Raw genomic sequence first — 18,311 nt, 5'->3', positions numbered from 1 at the left:
ATCCAAAAGCAAACACAAGCTTCCTGATACATTGACAGAACATCTAAAGTTCATCGTAGACACAGCAGCAGCAGCACTATAAATCCTGCCCACAGGCAGTTATGACTGAAGCATTCGGTAAGACCTGACCAACTTACAGAATGATGAATGTGACACATCGTAATTTTAAACTGGTTGTAACTAAAGGAAAACAGGTGAGCTCTGTACTCACGTCCACTGGGAAAGAAATCCCTGGTAAGTTATCCAGCCTCTTTCATTTGTACAAACTGTGTTATTCACATCTGGCCCCCACGGTATGTAAGGGAAAACTTTAAACAAATCTTTAAGCTCATCAGGTGACAAAGCACAGTCTCTATCCTGAGAATACACAAAGAAGTATACAAAATGTTTAGATATCTAAAAGAATAATTCCCACACACAGAGCCCTCAGCCTAGTAAAGCTACGCTTCTAAAAACAAATGAAATTTTACATTTTCTGAAGAAAATTCCTCTCACATATTAAGAAAACCTATACAAGAATCCATCAGAAACTAGATTTTTTCATCTTGAGAAAATAATAAAATAAATTGAACTTTTGCTAGTCTAGCTTAAGAGTTTGAGCAATTTTTGTCTATGTGACATGAACATCCCCTAGCTAAGGGAACAGAGTCAAATCATTTACCAAAAAAGTATTATTACAATCATGGCAAACTGTGGCTAAAAGCTTACCAAATCATGCTTGTCAAAGGTGCTCTGCAGAAACAAATATGCATGATGATTTAATTCAGTAGTGCAATCAGGAGGTATTTTTAGCCTATTGACAAAAGAAAGTTTAAGAGTAAAATAAATCATTAACCAAGTATTAAAATTTAATTTAAGAGACAAATATAAAACTGCAACAAATCTTCTTTGGTGGGATGATAGCATCGGTAAAAGACCTTTGCTGAAGCCATTTAGACCTTCCCAGGGGAAGTCAATGGGGCAGAATGGCCATCCTCACAAGAGTGGCAGTAACACTCATTCTGACCTGACATACGAAGTTTTCTTAAATTTCTGAAGGGCAGGTTGAAATAAAAATTTTACAAGTAACACCGATTACCCTGTAATGGGTTTGCTCTTCTTGTAAACAAATTGTAAGTCATAACTATGGCTTATGTCAACATGATAATGAGCTGAAAATGATGGAAAGAGGTTATTTCTGCCTGATTTGTCCTTTGACCCATCCTAAATTCAGTTCAATCAAAGGCACTGAGCTAGTGCACAAAGCTAGTGTCCCTAGTACACAAAAATAAGACAGGCTCCCTAACTCTAGGGAACCACATTTAAGTAGGAGACGGACCACAGACAATCTTACTACTGCAAGAGAATGAGGCAAGTGGTGGATATGGGTAACAAGGACGCTATGGGGGCCCACACGGAAAGGGCCATCTCTGGCATATGGGTGGGAAGGTGTCAGAGACACTATCACCTGACTTGCAGACTTGAAGGATAAAATGCAATAATTAGGTTGGGAGAGAGAGAGGGAAAAAGTGAGAATCCCTGGGCAAAGGCCTGGAGTCCAAAACAACAGATGATTGGTAGACTGTAAGCAGTTTAGTAGTAGTATTTACTTCTAGAATGAAGGCAGGAAGTGAAGCATGAGCAGAGCAGATCATGAATGACCTTGTGTAACATGTTAAGAAGGCTGAGCTTTATCCTGGCTCTATGGGAAGTGACATGGGCAAATCTGTATTTACATAGCTACTAATCTAGTAGCAGTATGAAGGACAGAAGGAGACAGTTTAATAAGAAGGCGAGAGAGATTCAAGTGGTAGCTCTACAAGGCTATTCTATAGAAAACGAAAGGCAGACAGGATAAAGAAACCGAGAATTGTTAGTGTGAGCCACAAAGCCCTAAGCAAGTTTTCTTACTGGAGTATTCTTACTGTCTTACTTAAGAAAGTAATAAGCAACTTCCTGTAGAATTTACATATCCATATTAATGGCACAGAAAAGAAAACCTGACAAAGGTCCTGGGACAAATTCATTCATTCAATACATTTTTTACTCCAAACTTTGGGAAATTCCTTGAGCCAAGATTTAGTAACCAGCAAGAGAAGTTTCAACTTAGACCTGATTCATGGACCAGAAAGAACTCTGCTTTCTCCACGATGATGATAAATGAAAAAACAAGAGTCTTTCTGAACCCTTACATAGACAGCTAGGGGTGCTATGCTAAAAGAAGAAGGGACAATATGAAGACAATGTGCCAAGGGAGAGTAGAGAAGAAGGACTGAAGACCCAAAAGGCCAGATATGGGGATGTCACTTTCCTGAAAAGCCTCCCTCCCGAGGGTACGGGACAAGCAATACACGGCAAAGCAGTCTCCTGTTTCAGATGACACCGGGTCCGTTTTAAACAAACACAACTGACACACAGCATTCTCAGAGGAAAATAACCACAAACAGAACCACAAAACTCCTTAACAGGCTATTTAGGAAATATTAACTTCTTTCATCCAGAGCTAAGAAAAGGCTGTAAGAATTAAAGAGGAAAAGGACTAAGGGAAAGAAGTGAACCAATATACTCTTGACGTCTTGACTCCAAATGCAAGTCTGTCCAGCATCTGTCATCTCCTTCCTCAGTAAGATGAGTAAAAAAAGATACTCTTATTCCCCATGAGAAGAGGAGGAAAAATTTATGCCATGCTATAAATCAAGGGCTCTCAACTGGGGATGATTTCATTCCTGAAGGAACATTTGGCAATTTCTAGAGACGTTGGACATGTTCAGTTGTCAGAGCTGGGGGAGGAGGTGTTACTGGCAACTAAGGACGTGCTAAGCATCCTATAAGACACAGGGCAGACTCTACATCAAAGAACTGTCTGGTCCAAAACGTCAATAGTGCCAAGGTTGACAAATCCTGCTATAAACCTCTCTATAAGTCTAAATTAGTTCTGAGTAGCTCAAGCCTACCTAAACTGTGCGCTAAATAAAATTTAAAAATACTTGGCAGGCAAACTCAATTAGAAAGCCAAAGGTACATACAAGGGGAATAAATACTCGGGTGTCAAATCCAGATCATCGTCATAACCAAATCGTCGAAGCACAGTCCAAGTAGTTTCGTGTCTCCCTCTCTGGATAAAAAGTGTATGTAAAAAAAGAAAACCTGAAATAAAATAAATCAGTAAGTACAGGAGATGTGAATAAGGGTACGAAGTCACAAGGGAGAAAAGCGTGTAACATGTAATGACAAGAGCTAGAATCATGAACATAGGCATACAGCTTTGCACACCAAAAGGTCAAATCAAAGCAGAGTTCATAAATCTGTCAATGAAACAGAGCTGACTTCAGAATCCTTTCCCATATACACCCAAGTCAGCAAGAGAAAGCAATGGATAAAAGGGCCAAAAATGCATCCCAAGGAATACACTGACATTCCCAAAGTTACATAATAAAAATAAATGAAGTTGTTTTAAAGATTTTTTAACTCGTTTCTATAATGGAAAACAGTGGTTTTCAATTTCATCTCTTATTTCACTATGGCTCTACAGTATGTTCTACAAGGAACATTCTGTACTTGGTAAATGTGACTGGTAGACAAAATGTCTGCCTTAAAAATAATTTATACTTAAAGGATGCTTTTACATAGTAAGAATTTTAAGATAAATGTGTCCCAGAAATCTCAGCCCCTCAGATGGACCTCTGCATTCCCTAAGATCTGAGCAATTTCCCCACCTCTAATTTATGCTGACGGTAAGGATAATTATCTCCATCAATGGCTTATCTCTTCTAACTCTTAATAACCAAGTTAGATCTTAAGCCTATCCGTAAATACTAATATTTCCTCTTAAAGTATACATAATGCTAAGACCTTTACCTTATGCCAAAGTTTGAAAACATCAAGTTTAAAAGGTGGGAAAACACCATCTACTCACCTTTCAATGTCAATCCACTGTCAGCCACACCATCACTTATATGTTTTCGGACTACATTCTTGACATCTTCCAGAGCTTGGGGTGCTAATGGAGTATTGAAACAAATTCTCTAGTAAAAAATGTAAAAATAAATTTAAAAACAAAACAGCATTAAAACCACACATAATATAAAACATTATTCTACAAAACAACATTAAATCCGTTGTAATAACAACAACAAACCAAATTCTAAATTAGAATAGGATCATCTCTGCTTTACGTTATTTATTTAAAACATGTCATATGTAGAAGGAAAGAAACTTTCCCTACTGTCTCCATAGCATTTCTAAAACACAGAGTTCTTTGTGTACCCATGTTATACAAAACCAAGAAAGAAAAGATAAATCAGAGTTCAAACTTCAAGTCATCTTTAACGCATCCACTGTATCCCATGAAATGACACACGGTCAAAAGAGTCTTCTCAATTCCTGTGCGTAAGAGAGTTTTATACCCCAGGTGAAGACTTAACTAGCTTGATGGGAAAGACAGTTTTACATGAAAGAGACATGCTTATCAACAGAATTTTGTTTATGCTAATAATATTGTTAGAGCTTTTCTCAACAAGAAACCCCCCAAGATATAGAAATGCCTGAAGAAGAGGGAGGGCTACCTGGAAGAAGTTGAGTTCAGCATCATTGAGAGTGCCATCATTATCTTGATCAGATATTTTAAATATGCGGGTGAGGGCTTTTATACAGGCTGGTTTCATCTATACATCATTGAGAAAAGAAACAATTATGTTAATCAAGGTAGTTGGGAATTCAAAATATGACTTTCATAAGTAATGTTAAGAATAATTCTGAGGGGCGCCTGGGTGGCTCAGTGGGTTAAGACTCTGCCTTCGGCTCAGGTCATGATCTCAGGGTCCTGGGATCGAGCCCCACATCAGGCTCTCTGCTCTGCGGAGAGCCTGCTTCCCCCTCCCTCTCTGCCTGCCTCTCTGCCTACTTGTGATCTCTCTCTCTCTGTCAAATAAATAAAATATTTAAAAAAAAAAATAAAAAAGAAGAAGAATTCTGAGGGGCGCCTGGTGGCTCAGTCGTTAAGCATCTGCTTTTGGCTCAGGTCATGATCCCAGGGTCCTGGGATTGAGCCCCGAAGAGGGCTCTCTGCTCAATGGGGAGCCTGCTTCTCCCTCTCCCGGTCCCCCTGCTTGTTCTCTTTCTCTGTCAAATAAATAAATAAAATCTCTTTTTTTTTTTCTTAAAAAAAGAAAAAAGAGTATTAAATGAGCCATAAGCTAGAAAGTCTACAATTAAGGGTGAGTTTTTACTTAAAGAATGGTAAGATATGACTTCTATAAATGTGATCCTAATATTAGATATTCACAATTAATAAAAATGACATCCTGGGGCACCTGGGTGGCTCAGAGGGTTAGGCCTCTGCCTTTAGTTCAGGTCATGATCTCAGGGTCCAGGGATCAAGCCCTGCATCGGGCTCTCTGCTCAGCAGGGAGCCTGCTTTTCCCACTCTCTCTGCCTGCCTCTCTGCCTACTTGTGACCTCTCTCTCTCTGTCAAATAAATAAATAAAATCTTTTTTTTTTAAAAAAAAGGTAATTTGAAGAAAAATGAAATGATGCAATTTTCATTAAAGTTTGAAATGCATCAGAAGCTAAAGTGGTCTAGGATGCCTGGGTAGCTCAGTCGATTAAGTGCCTGCCTTCGGCTCAGGTCATGATCCCAGCATCCTGGAATCCCGTCCTTCACTACACTCCTTGCTGAGCAGGGAGCCTGCTCCTCCTTCTGCCTGCTGCTCCCCCTGCTTGTGCTCTTTCTCTGACAAGTAAATAAAATCTTACCAAAAAAAAAAAAAAAAAGAAGCTGAAGTGGTCTAATAAGCTATTGGCTCAATAAGGTATTTAAATAGTAACTACTTTAAAATATAACACCAAAATCTGACTATGTTTAAAATGTATTAAGAATTCTATCTCAGGGTGCCTGGGTGGCTCAGTGGGTTAAGCCGCTGCCTTTGGCTCAGATCATGATCCTGATATCCTAGGATCGAGTCCCACATCGGGCTCCTTGCTCAGCAGGAAGCCTACTTCTCTCTCTGCCTCTTCCTGCCACTCTGCCTGCTTGTGCGTGTGCTCTCTCTCTGACAAATAAATAAATAAAATCTTCAAAAAAAAAAAAAAGAATTAGATCTCAACAAGGCTGTAAAAAATTTAACAGTAATAAAAAATTCATTTTGCATATGAGTAGCTGAGACCCTCACACAATAAACATTATGATACAAGTCACATCTTTTTCATTATTAGGTAAGCAGAGGACTCCACGGTCCATATAGAGTCCATCATCACTGGAATTAATTTTCAATTAATCATCAGGCTTTAATCTTAAATATTTTTTTTAATTATTCCACCTCAAATCTGTGTTAAAAGGTTTTTCTCTTTACATTTATCTATTTTTGAGAGAGAGAGAGCATGTACACATGTGTGAGCCCACGACCTGGGGTTGAGGGGCAGAGGGAGAGAGAGAATCTTAAGGAGGCTCTGTGCTGAGCTCAGAGCTGGGCCAGGACTAGATCTCACAACCCAGAGCCGAAATCAAGAGTAGGAGGCTCACCCTACTGAGCCACCCACCTGCCCCTGTGCTGAAAGTTTATTGTTGGGACACCTGGCTGGCTCAGCTGGAGGAGGGTGCAGCTCTTGATCTCAGGGTCATGACTTCCAGCCCCATGCTGGGTATAGAGTTTACTTAGGACAAAAAAAAAAAAAAAAGAGTTCATTATTGTTGTCTACAAAAATGGTTCTGGTGTAAGCTTAGACACAAAGTTTATACTTGTCTAAGACAAGGTTTAGTCTCTAAAAGTTACACGTTTTACCTCAGGCAGGTCCCCCTAAGAAACCAGTAACAGATGGTGGCAAAAGTTTTAGTCTTGGGGTCTAGGGAAGGAGCAGGGACGATAAGCAGATTAGGAGAACTAATAATAGGCCTAGGAGAAAAGTAGCAATTAAAGCACTGAGAACAAACCAATAGAGGGGATTTAATTTACCTAGGCCAAGGCCTCAGGTAATCTGCATAGTATGAGACTTTCCCAAATTACCTTGAGCATAAGATAATGTACCTGGCTGAATCAGAATGGAATTGGTGTTTTTAACAAGTGTGCCTAGTAAGTATTATGAGGCAAATTAGGGAAATACTGGACTAAGAGTAAACTAGGAAGCACTCCAATTATGGAACAGTAAACCAGGATTAAGGAAAAGTAAATCAGGGTCAGATTAAAGGATAACTCAGATTAATTACTTATACCGGGTCAGCACTTTTTCTGTGAAGAGCTGCACAGCAAGTACTTTAGGCTTTGGGGCCAATAGGTAAAATCAAGAATATCATGTAGGTATTTTTTTTTTTTAAGATTTTATTTATTTAGGGGCGCCTGGGTGGCTCAGTGGGTTAAGCCGCTGCCTTCGGCTCAGGTCATGATCTCAGGGTGCTGGGATCGAGTCCCGCATCGGGCTCTCTGCTCAGTGGGGAGCCTGCTTCCCTCTGTCTCTCTCTGCCTGCCTCTCCATCTACTTGCAATTTCTCTCTGTCAAATAAATAAATAAATAAAAATTTAAAAAAAAAAAAAAAAAAGATTTTATTTATTTATTTGACAGAGATCACAAGTAGGCAGAGAGGCAGGCAGAGAGAGAGGAAGGGAAGCCGGCTCCCTGCTGAGCAGAGAACTGAACATGGGGCTCGATCCCAGGACCCTGGGACCATGACCCGAGCCAAAGGCAGAGGCCTCAACCCACTGAGCCACCCAGGCACCCCTCATGTAGGTATTTATATATTATATAGCAAAAGAGAATCAAATTTCCATCAAGTTTTTATTGACAGAATTAAAAACGTAACAATAATGGTGTTTATATTTGCTATACAGGTCTACTACTAAGAGAAACAGAATTCTTTTTGGAGGAATAACATTTTGTTTAATTAGGGTTCAGTTAGTGTTCTCCATCATGAAGACTGAAGATGTTCATCTGTTAATGCTGATCTGCAATGAGATTTCACATATTTCACCTTTGAAAATCATTTTGTAGATCCGTATGTCCAATAATGACACATATAGAGCATTTTAATGGAGCACATTAACTGCTTTGAAGGCACTTATAAAATTAGATTCTTTTCTTGATATTTTCCTGTTAGCACGTCACTACACTACAGACTAATCAGTTCCGATTGAAGGTTGGGTGGAAGCTCAAGTGCACAGTCAAATGGGTTACAAACATGGAAATCTCCTTTGCATTTGCATCAAGGTTCCCCAAAAACAACAATTCGAGGGGCGCCTGGGTGGCTCAGTGGGTTAAAGCCTCTGCCTTCGGCTCAGGTCATGATCTCAGAGTCCTGGGATCGAGCCCCGCATTGGGATCTCTGCTCTGCAGGGAGCCTGCTTCCCCCTCTCTCTGTCTGCCTCTCGGCCTACTTGTGATCTCTCTCTCTGTCCAATAAATAAAATCTTTAAAAAAACAACAACAAAAAACGACGCGAGAACTGGAGTTTGGGCTCAGAAAATCTGTCTGCTTTGCCATCCATTTCTTTTGTTCTGGCATGTAGGTAATGCACAGATGATAAAACACTAAGATGCTCAGGTGCCGGTGCCCAGGGTACTCATGCCGTCAAGTCATAATGGTGTCGGCATGCTCAGTGGTGCACACACAGCAGGGGGAGGGAGCACACCACACGAGGGCTCTGCAGCAGCAACTCGTGCCTTTCCAGCACGAAAGCAGTCACAAACAAACAGAAAAGGACAAGTATGGCCGTGTTACAAGAAAATGTTATTCACAAACGATGAAATTGGAAAGTCATCGAATTTTCCCATATAACAAAATATTATTTCTTCAGATTTTTTTTTCCCAAACAGTGAAAAACGTGTAGTAAATAAATTCTTAGCTCACAGGCTGTATAAAAACAGGTGGCAGGCCAATTCGGTCCATAAGCCAAAGCCTGGCAGCCACTCACCGACACTATAAACTTTCCCTGGAAAAAATGTGCAACTTTTATTTTTTAAAAACTCAACAATAAGAAGGTAATTCAGGGGCGCCTGCGTGGCTCAGTGGGTTAAGCCTCTGCCTTCAGCTCAGGTCATGATCTCAGGGTCCTGGGATCAAGTCCCACATTGGGCTCTCTGCTCAGCAGGGAGCCTGCTTCCCCCCACCCCCGCCTGCCTCTCTGCCTACTTCTGATCTCTCTCTCTCTCTCTCTCTCTCTCTCTGTCAAACAAATAAATAAATAAATCTTTTTTTTTTTTAAGGTTAATTCAATTAAGACACGGGCAGAAACTGAAACATTTCTCTATATACAATAGTCAATAAGCACATGATGTTCAACATCATTAAGTTATCAGAAAAATGCAAATCAAAACAACCATCACTAGGATGGCTGTTATAAAGTGTGTACACAGACACACAGACAGACAGACAGACAGACACACACACACACACACACACACACAGGAAAATAACAGGTACTGACATGGCAAAGACATGGAGAAATTGGAACCTGCCATTCAGTTTGGTGAATCCAATTAAGTTAAAAAGAACTAGCATGTGACCTAGCAATTCACTCCTCAATATACATCTAAAAGAAATCAAAAGAGGTATTCTAACTTCTGTATGAATGTTAATAGCAGCTCTATTCACAATAATCAAAAAATGGAAGCAACCCACATGTCAATCAACAGGTGAACAGATAAACAAAATGTGGTATATCTATACAAGTCTATTGCAGGGGCACCTCGGTGGCTCAGTCAGTTGAGTGGCCAACTCTTAGTTTCAGCTTAGGTCATGATGTCAGGGTCCTGGAATCGAGCCCCGCATCAGGCTCTCTGCTTAGTGTGGAGTCTGCTTGAGGATTCTCTCTCTCTCCTCTCCCTCTGCCCCTCTCCCCAGCTCAGGAGTGCGTGCACACCCATGCACGGTCTCTCTCTCTCTCTCTCTCAAATAAATAAATAAATCTTAAAAAAAAAAAAAGTCTATGGCAAATAGGTGAAGGGGATTAAGGGTTCATTCATTCAACCATTCATTTTAAAATACTTTATTTATTGATATGACAGAGATAGAGAGAGCATGTGAGAACACAAGCAGGGGGAGTGGCAGAGGGGCAGGGAGACGCAGAATCCCCCTTGAGCAGGGAGCCAGATGCAGGGCTCAATTCCAGGACCCAGGGATCATCACCCAAGCCAAAGGCAGACACTTAACTGACTGAGCCACCCAGGCACCCCAAGGGTACATTTACTATGATGAGTACAGAGTAACATAAAGAACTTCTGAATCACTGTATTGTATACTTGAAACTAATACATCACTGTACATTAATTATAGTGGAATTAAAAAACAAATACATAAGTTCTTTTAAAAAGACAAAAGTCTATGGGGTGCCTGGGTGACTCAGTGGGTTGAAGCCTCTGCCTTCTGCTCAGGTCATGATCCCAGGGTCCTCCGCTCAGCCGGGAGCCTGTTTCCCTTCCTCTCTCTCTGCCTGCCTCTCTGCCTGCTTGTGATCTCTGTCTGTCAAATAAATAAATAAATACTAAAAAAAAAAAAGACAAAAGTCTATAGCAAATATTGCTAAATTTTAGATATTACTGTTTCTTAACTATGAAACAAAAAGGATTATTCAAATTGTGTTACATGCTGTACCCATGTAAATTGATTACACAAGGTTTTCTCTCTCTCTCTTTTTTTTTTTTTTTTTTTTTTTTAAAGATTTTATTTATCAGAGAGAGAGAGCACAGGCAGACAGAATGGCAGGCAGAGGCAGAGGGAGAAGCAGGCTCCCCGCTGAGCAAGGAGCCCGATGTGGGACTCGATCCCAGGACGCTGGGATCATGACCTGAGCCGAAGGCAGCTGCTTAACCAACTGAGCCACCCAGGCGTCCCTCTCTCTTTTTTTTTTTTTTAAAGATTTTATTCATTCATTTGACAGAGAGAGATCACAAGTAGGCAGATAGGCAGGCAGAAAGAGAGAAAGGGAGGGAGGCTCCCTGCTGAGCAGAGAGCCTGACGCAGGGCTCAATCCCAGGACCCTGGATCATGACCTGAGCTGAAGGCAGAGGCTTTAACCCACTGTGTCACCCAGACGCCCCTACACAAGGTTTTCATTTGTGTGTTTTTAAGTCTGTGAACTTTATACTAGCAAAGTAAGTAGGCTATTAGGTAAATCTTCAGACTTTGCTATTTGTTTTTAAAGATTTATCTATTTATTTATTTATTTGACAGAGAGAGAGAGAGATACAAGTAGGCAGAGAGGCAGGCGGGGGAGGGGGGGAGCAGGCTCCCTGCTGAGCAGAGAGCCTGATTCAGGGCTTGATCCCAGGACCCTGAGATCATGACCTGAGCTGAAGGCAGAGGCTTAACCCACTGAGCCACCCAGCTGCACCCCTGCTGCTGTTTGTTTTAATTGCATTTCCTGAAATACTGTTTGACCTGGAATACTATTCACGGTATTTAACATGAATGTCTTTGAAATACCTAGAAAAATTGTTTTTGGATTTTTTTTTTTTTAAAGATAAGGACTTTTTTTTTTAAAGATTGTATTCATTCATTTGTCAGAAATAGAGAGAGCACACGCAGGGCGAACAGTATGCAGAGCAGGCAAAGGGAAAAGGAAGGTTTCTCGCCAAGCAAGGAACCCGATATAGGGCTCAATCCCAGGACCCCATGATCATGACCAAAGCCGAAGGCAGATGCTCAACCAACTGAGCCCCCCAGGTGTCCCCTAATTGTTTAGCAGACAATACATTTAAATTTCATCAGTTTAGAAGAATACTCAAGAGTTACTAAAAATCACTACTAGAGTTACTACCTACATATTCCAGCCCCTACTATCACAGCCTGGGGGGCAGGGGTTTACCTCTTTCTCCTCTGGGCAGTACAGGGGCCCTGTAGGATGAAGAACAGCTTTCTGCGCATAATAAAAGAGCTCTGATATGTTCTTCAGGTTTTTTGCTGAACACTGAAAAAAAAAGTTTAAAATGTTATATTCTGAAAGCAATGACAGGAGCTAAAAACAATTTTTAAACTATCGATATAAGGTAATAACAAGATTGCTCGAAGAAAGAGAAAAACTTTTCTTTGTTGAAATCACAATATTAATGTCTACAAACGACTCAGAAGCCAATTCTGCATTCTCTTTTGTATTTGGTTTACATGACTTCACAAACAGCAGGAAATGTATTCCATCCCACACCTTCTCACATCCTATTTTAAACCACAGTTTAGTGAGAATTCACAAGCAGTACATTTCTAAATCGAATGGTAAGGCATACCTCCACACAGGTTTCGATTTCTGTGTACTGGTTCATAATGGGAAGGATGGTCTCCATACTACTGTATTCTACCAGATCAGATTTGTTCCCAACCAATATCAAAGGCAGCCTGAAAAAGCAGGATATATTGCAATAATAAGGAAAGCAGAAGACCTAAAATATCTATTTTAAAGTGTATAATATCCATTCTAATTAACTTCACTTAATCCCCCAATATGAACCTGCTACTGTAGTCAGTTCCAGTCCCCTAGACAGTATGTTCATGTTCAACAAATATTTACTAAGTACTTTTTAAAAATTTTTTGAAAGTTAATTTATTTTCTTGAGTAATCTCTACAACCGACCTGGGGCTTGAACTCACAACCCCGAGATTAAGAGTCATGTGCTCTTCTGACTGAGCCACCAGACACCCCTACTGAGTATTTCTTATAAGCCGGGTACTGTTCTAAGCATGAAGGATACAAGACAGACAAGGTCCCTGCCCATTCTAATAGTGAAAAATCAGAAAATGGACAATAAGCAAATAAGCGATACACTTTCCAATTCCGTAAGTGCAATGAAGAAAGTAAATAGGGGGAGGATATGGGATAGTCATGGGAGGGGGCTAATTAATATGGCAATCAGGAGAAAATCTCTCTGACAAGGTGGCATCTGCGCCAAGGAAAGGAGGATGAGACGGAATGGGCCCTGTGAAGACGAAGGAAAGAGCTGTGCAAGAAGGGACAGTGTGCACAAAGGGCTCAAACTGAAAACACACCCTGGTGAGTCCAAAGAACAGAAAACTATCAGAGAGGGTGGAAAGTACTAAGCAAAGGGAAAGAGGTATGTAAAGGGGCTGGAAAGCGGAGCAAAGGCAAAGGCCAGACATAAAAGCTGCGGTAGGGAGTGTGCATTTTATTGTAAGTGTAAAACAGGAAGCCAGTGAAGAATTAGGAATAGGGACACAATATGATCTGATCAACATTTTATTTTATTTTTTTTTTAAGATTTTATTTATTTATTTGACAGAGAGAGAGATCACAAGTAGGTAGAGAGGCAGGCAGAGAGTTGGGCGGGGGGAGCAGGCCCCCTGCCAAGCAGAGAGCCCGATGCAGGACTCGATCACAGGACCCTGAAATCATGACCTGAGCTGAAGGTAGAGACTTAACCCACTGAGCCACCCAGGTGCCCCTGATCAACATTTTAAAACGAGTCATATGTTGCCTTTTGGTGATACGTATTGAAATATTGACAATATGATTTGTTCAAAACAATCCTAATGGGAGGAATAAGAAATGAAACAAGACTGGCCATGAACTGACAACTGTTGACGCCGGTGACAGATACAGAGGGAATCATTAGACAATCTTCTCTACTTTTGTATGTGTCTGATTTTTTTTTCAATAATAAAAGGCTTTTTAAAATGTGGTAGTGGATTAGGACAGTGAAGATGGAGAGAAAGTATTCAGATTTGAGGTATATTTAATTTTTTCTTTAAAGATCTTATTTATTTGAGACAGAGAGAGTGAGCACAAGCATGGAGAGCAGCAGCAGAGAGAGAAGGAGACACAGGCTCTCTGCTAACCCTGCTTAATTCAGGGCTTGATCCCAGGATCCCAGGATCATGACCTGAGCTGAAGACAGAGGCTCAACAGACTGAGCCACCCAGGTGTCCCTGGAGATCAATTTTAGAAGCAGAACTGATAGGAACAAGTGGTAGATTAGATATGGAGGTTGAGGGCAAGGCAAAAACCAAGGAAAATATATAGGTTTTTGGCTGGACAAAATAAGTAGATCTCCTGAGTCATAAAAGACTGATTTGGGGGTGGAGGGGACAGTGAGGCGTAGGCAGGGAATTAAGGATTTTGTGTCTGACAGGCCTATCAGAAATCTAAATGGAAAATAAAAATAAAAAAAGAACTACTGTGCCTGCTAGTTACCAGGAATAATGAAAAAAATTCACAGATATTCCCCAGAAGAACAAAAATTCTTTGAAGTTAGTAGAATCTATATGTATGATATGTGAGTCTCTTAGGAAGCAAATCAAATAGGAATGTTATAGGAAATAGGGAGAGATCTTCTATTATTTCCCAAGTTAAGCCACGTGGGTTGAGTGCATCTATACCCAAGCTGATGCTGAAGTGCCTTCATAACCCGATCTCTTTAAATGGACCTTTGTAATAGTAGAGCATGAATCATGTCTTATTAGTTTTTAAATCTTCAGTATCATTAATATCTGGCTAATGGTATTTTACTAAATGTATGTTTGTTAAATGAAGGTTCTTCCTTCTCAGCAAAAAATGATTTGTATTTCCATAACCACAGGATGAATGTAGGAGTATGAGTGTGTATACATACAGGAAGAAGGGGGGGAAAAGGGTGGCCTATATCCGCCTCAAACTTCCAAAAGAGGAAAAATATTGAGATTTGACAACCTGTCACAAATTCGGGAGATTAACAAACTATGGAAACATTTTAGTTATGTCAGGCTTGTGCATCTTCTCATTGTATGTAATTGTGCTGTTTTCTGTTTTATAGTTTAAGAAATTAATTACCTGTATTTATTAAACATACTTATTCCAATAATAAAAAAAAAAAGAACGACTGTGACAACAGTGCATGAAAGTCCTACCAAAAATACATGTGCAACAAACATAAACTTAAGATATGAGGCTCGGGAAGAAGTTACTGGGAAAGTGTAAGGTCCATATAATAAAGAAACAGACCCCCTAGGGACAAGTCAAGCACAAGAAAATAAGTATGCTCACATGATCTGGAGAGGGGGAAAAAAAAACACAAAAGAGCCACATCTGAGAAAATTCAATTTGATCTTCAAATGTTAAAAGCTACTTTCAGAGGATACCAAAAGGGCCACAAAATTAGCCACAGAATTTTAGGAAGCTGTCATAGTGAAACTAATTTTTTTTAAATCAGGGGTCCAACCTGGTGCTTGATAAAGAGTCCAGAAAAACTGCCTTCTCTGAAGAGTCTCCTGTGGAAACAGCTCAAGCATGCGGCAAGACAACCAAGGGTCAGGACCATGTAGCTGTGGGCCCCTCGAAGGCAGCCCTAGCTGACAGGCCCTTCCATGTTGATGGAAATGATGTTTATCCAGACTGTCCACTACTGTACCCACCAGCCGTGTACCTGAAATGTGGCTATGTGTATCCAAGGAACTGAATTTTTAGCTTTATTTAATTTTACTTAATTTGCAGTCAAATCGCCACAACTGACTAGAGTCTACTACAGTGGCTAGCATAGTTCTGCGGGGTTACTGTCACCTTTTCACCTTGTCAGGAAGTCATTTCAAAGTTTAAAACTATGACCAAGAGGAGCCATCAGAGCTCAAGACACAGTCACAAAGTCTCCCTCTGTAAATACATGAGCCAGGGTCAATGACCAAGTTCATCCGGTTAGAACCAGATCTTTACAGTCTCAAGGCACAAAAATGTCCAGCCAACAGAGAAATCTAAAAAATTAAATAAAGGATCAGATGTGTACAATACATAGATATTAGTTCTGATTTCCCTAATGTTTAAGAATGCCTCATAAATAATATGTTCCATTAAATAATACTGCAAGAAAAATTTTTGGTTTCCATTTGACTTAAAAATGAAAATATTTACACCCAGAACTATCATTCTGTTCATATGAAAAATACAGAAGGTGTATTCTCTTACTTCTTCCCATCACACATTATCTTCCAAAGAATTTCCAAGAAATTTCCCTCTATACATTCCTAATAAAGATCTCTAGCAATCTTTAGAGAACTTATAAAGCAGTACAAGTGCATTATTTCACTGGATTCTCAAAATTACCACATGCAGCCAAGACTGGCATTAACCTCGTCTCCACTACAGAGGAGGAAGGAAGGCTCAATGAAGTCAAGTGGATTAAGCCAGATCTCAGAGGGCACTCGCTCTCCTCCCAGTCCCGTGCCCTTACACACACCACCCTGTAAGTAATCAGTGACAAGGGGAAACCGTTCCTCACCCAAGGGGCACCTCCACAGAGAAGGCAATTACGATACAGATAAAGAGGAATTCTAAACTAGAGACTTCTTAAGCACTGGTTTGAGAAAAAGAAATAATGGAAGATCAATGATCAAAATATTTACGGTCAGAAGTTATAAATCATTCTAGTACCAGAACTTGGTTTTCTGCTTTGCTCACAAATATATGTGCTGTCTCAAATAATTCCTCCCAAAACCAGCATCTGTGCAGAAACAGAGAAAGACCTATAGGTAAAGCAAACGTGGCAAATGTTAACTAGTGGATGTAAGTGAAGGGTTTACAGGTGTTCACTGTACGATTTCTTGCAACTTTTCTCTAAGTTTGACATTTTTCAATATACAAAGTTTCAGAGGAAAAAAAATATACCTGCTGTCTTTGTCCGTTCTTTCATTTATGAGAGGAATCCATCGACTTGTTACCTAAAAAGAAAATCAACAAAAGCTAAGCCACAGTGAGGATCTTCTCTGAAAACTCTAAATGGAAGATCAGTTTTAAAAGTGCACCCATAGAAATTTAACTAGATATAATGAAGAAAGTCACACGCTCATACCTTATCGATAGAATGTTTGTTGTTAACAGCATAAACTATGCAGATGACATTAGCCTACAAGAAAAAATTAAGAAATTAATGGTATTTTTAAACAACACAAATGTAACTGGTAGCATCTAAATTAACATATTTGGTCTAAAGGAAGACTAAAATTTGAAACCTAAAAAAAAAACCCCACACTTAGCATGCCTCCAAGAGTAAAGAGTTCCTAAGAACTTAATGCAAAAATACACAATCAAAGTCAGCAGTTAACAACAAAGAATTGAAAAGACCTAAGTGAGAGAATAAACAAGACACTCACAAAATTATCACCAAAAAAATCCCACAGCTATTTTTTTTAAACCCACCTGAGATATCTCTTGATGAAGCTGTTCATCACTCTGTTCTGCTTCTACAAATGACAAAGTAAGAAAGGTGTTCACTATTTGAAACATTTTCATAAAAACTAATGGCCAAGCTAACATTCTACACGGCACGGATCCAACATCCTTCATCCCCCATGACATTTATGTCGTAGTGTAGAGCAGATGAGGTGCCAAGACAAGGGCAAGCCAGGGAAGGAAAGAGCTGGACTACGATAAGGAAGCTGGCTGGCACTGAAAGACAAGTCTACCAGGGGCACGAAGAGCAGAAGGCATTGTGTGATAAATCTAGGCCAGCATCTGATCCAGAGCTGAGACGGGTCAGGCCAAAGAGATCAGAAACCCAAGCTAGAAGACTAGGTGCTGCGGTCAGAAGCCCAGACAAAGAGTCCATACATACAGGGTCAGAAGGCCAGGTGAGAATCTGGGCAATACAAGCTTAAGAGCTTGTATCTTAAGAAAGTAGGCCCCAGGGGCGCCTGGGTGGCTCAGTGGGTTAAAGCCTCTGCCTTCAGCTCAGGTCATGATCTCAGGGTTCTGGGATCGAGCCCCGCATCAGGCTCTCTGCTCAGCAGAGAGCCTGCTTCCCCCACTCCCCTCTCTCTGTCTGCCTCTCTGCCTACCTGTGATCTCTGTCAAATAAATAAATAAAATCTTAAAAAAAAAAAAAAAGAAAGAAAGAAAGTAGGCCCCAGAAGCAAAACCCAAGCATGATACTGATGAGTCAAGAGTTCCCTTTCCAGCACGTATCTCTGGCTGGAATGGGTCTCAAATGGTGGATGTGCATAAAACCCCAGAGTGCAGGGGATATGCATGATGAGAGCTATGATGAAAAAGCATACAAATGAATGGGGCGCCTGGGTGGCTCAGTCAGTGAAGCGTCCAACTCTTGGTTTCAGCTCAGGTCATGATCTCAGGGTCAGGAAATCAAGCCCTGCACTGGGCTCTGCACTTAGCGGGGAGTCTGCTTGAGATTCCCTGCCCCTCTGGCTTTTGCTCTCTCTAGCTCAAATAAACAAATAAATAAATTTTTTAAAAAGCATTAAAATGAAGAGAAACATAGTAACGGACATTAATTTAGATTACCTTATGTTAAATATTCTCCCCCCCCAATGCCTGTTATTTCTGACATACAAACTAATACCATACATAAGCATCATGATATTTTAATTTATGCTAAATAACTGACCACATTTTAAATATCTTTTCGTATGCTGAGTA

General features: G+C 40.3%; 1 protein-coding gene across 7 annotated transcripts in view; it reads right to left on the bottom strand.

The window, feature by feature from the left end:
• The window catches only part of RHOT1 (ras homolog family member T1), a 63,652-nt gene that overhangs the window by 23,025 nt on the left and 22,316 nt on the right, over positions 1-18,311 (bottom strand). For all 7 annotated transcript variants that reach the window (XR_004280478.1, XM_032320272.1, XM_032320275.1 and 4 more), the window contains exons 4-13: positions 17,076-17,119; positions 16,729-16,782; positions 16,545-16,597; positions 12,187-12,295; positions 11,772-11,873; positions 4,545-4,643; positions 3,896-4,004; positions 3,006-3,126; positions 709-793; positions 212-357 (exon numbers count right to left, since the gene is read on the bottom strand). Coding sequence is in view for 6 of the 7 variants with exons in the window: in XM_032320272.1 (XP_032176163.1) it covers positions 212-357; positions 709-793; positions 3,006-3,126; positions 3,896-4,004; positions 4,545-4,643; positions 11,772-11,873; positions 12,187-12,295; positions 16,545-16,597; positions 16,729-16,782; positions 17,076-17,119 (922 nt within the window). In the remaining variant the exon portion in view is untranslated. The remainder of the gene's footprint in view (positions 1-211; positions 358-708; positions 794-3,005; positions 3,127-3,895; positions 4,005-4,544; positions 4,644-11,771; positions 11,874-12,186; positions 12,296-16,544; positions 16,598-16,728; positions 16,783-17,075; positions 17,120-18,311) is intronic.

This window comes from Mustela erminea, chromosome 18 (genome assembly GCF_009829155.1).
Source record: "Mustela erminea isolate mMusErm1 chromosome 18, mMusErm1.Pri, whole genome shotgun sequence".
Lineage (NCBI taxonomy): Eukaryota > Metazoa > Chordata > Mammalia > Carnivora > Mustelidae > Mustela > Mustela erminea.
The sequence above is the reverse complement of the archived record's forward strand: the minus strand, read 5'-3'. Positions and strand labels throughout refer to the sequence as shown.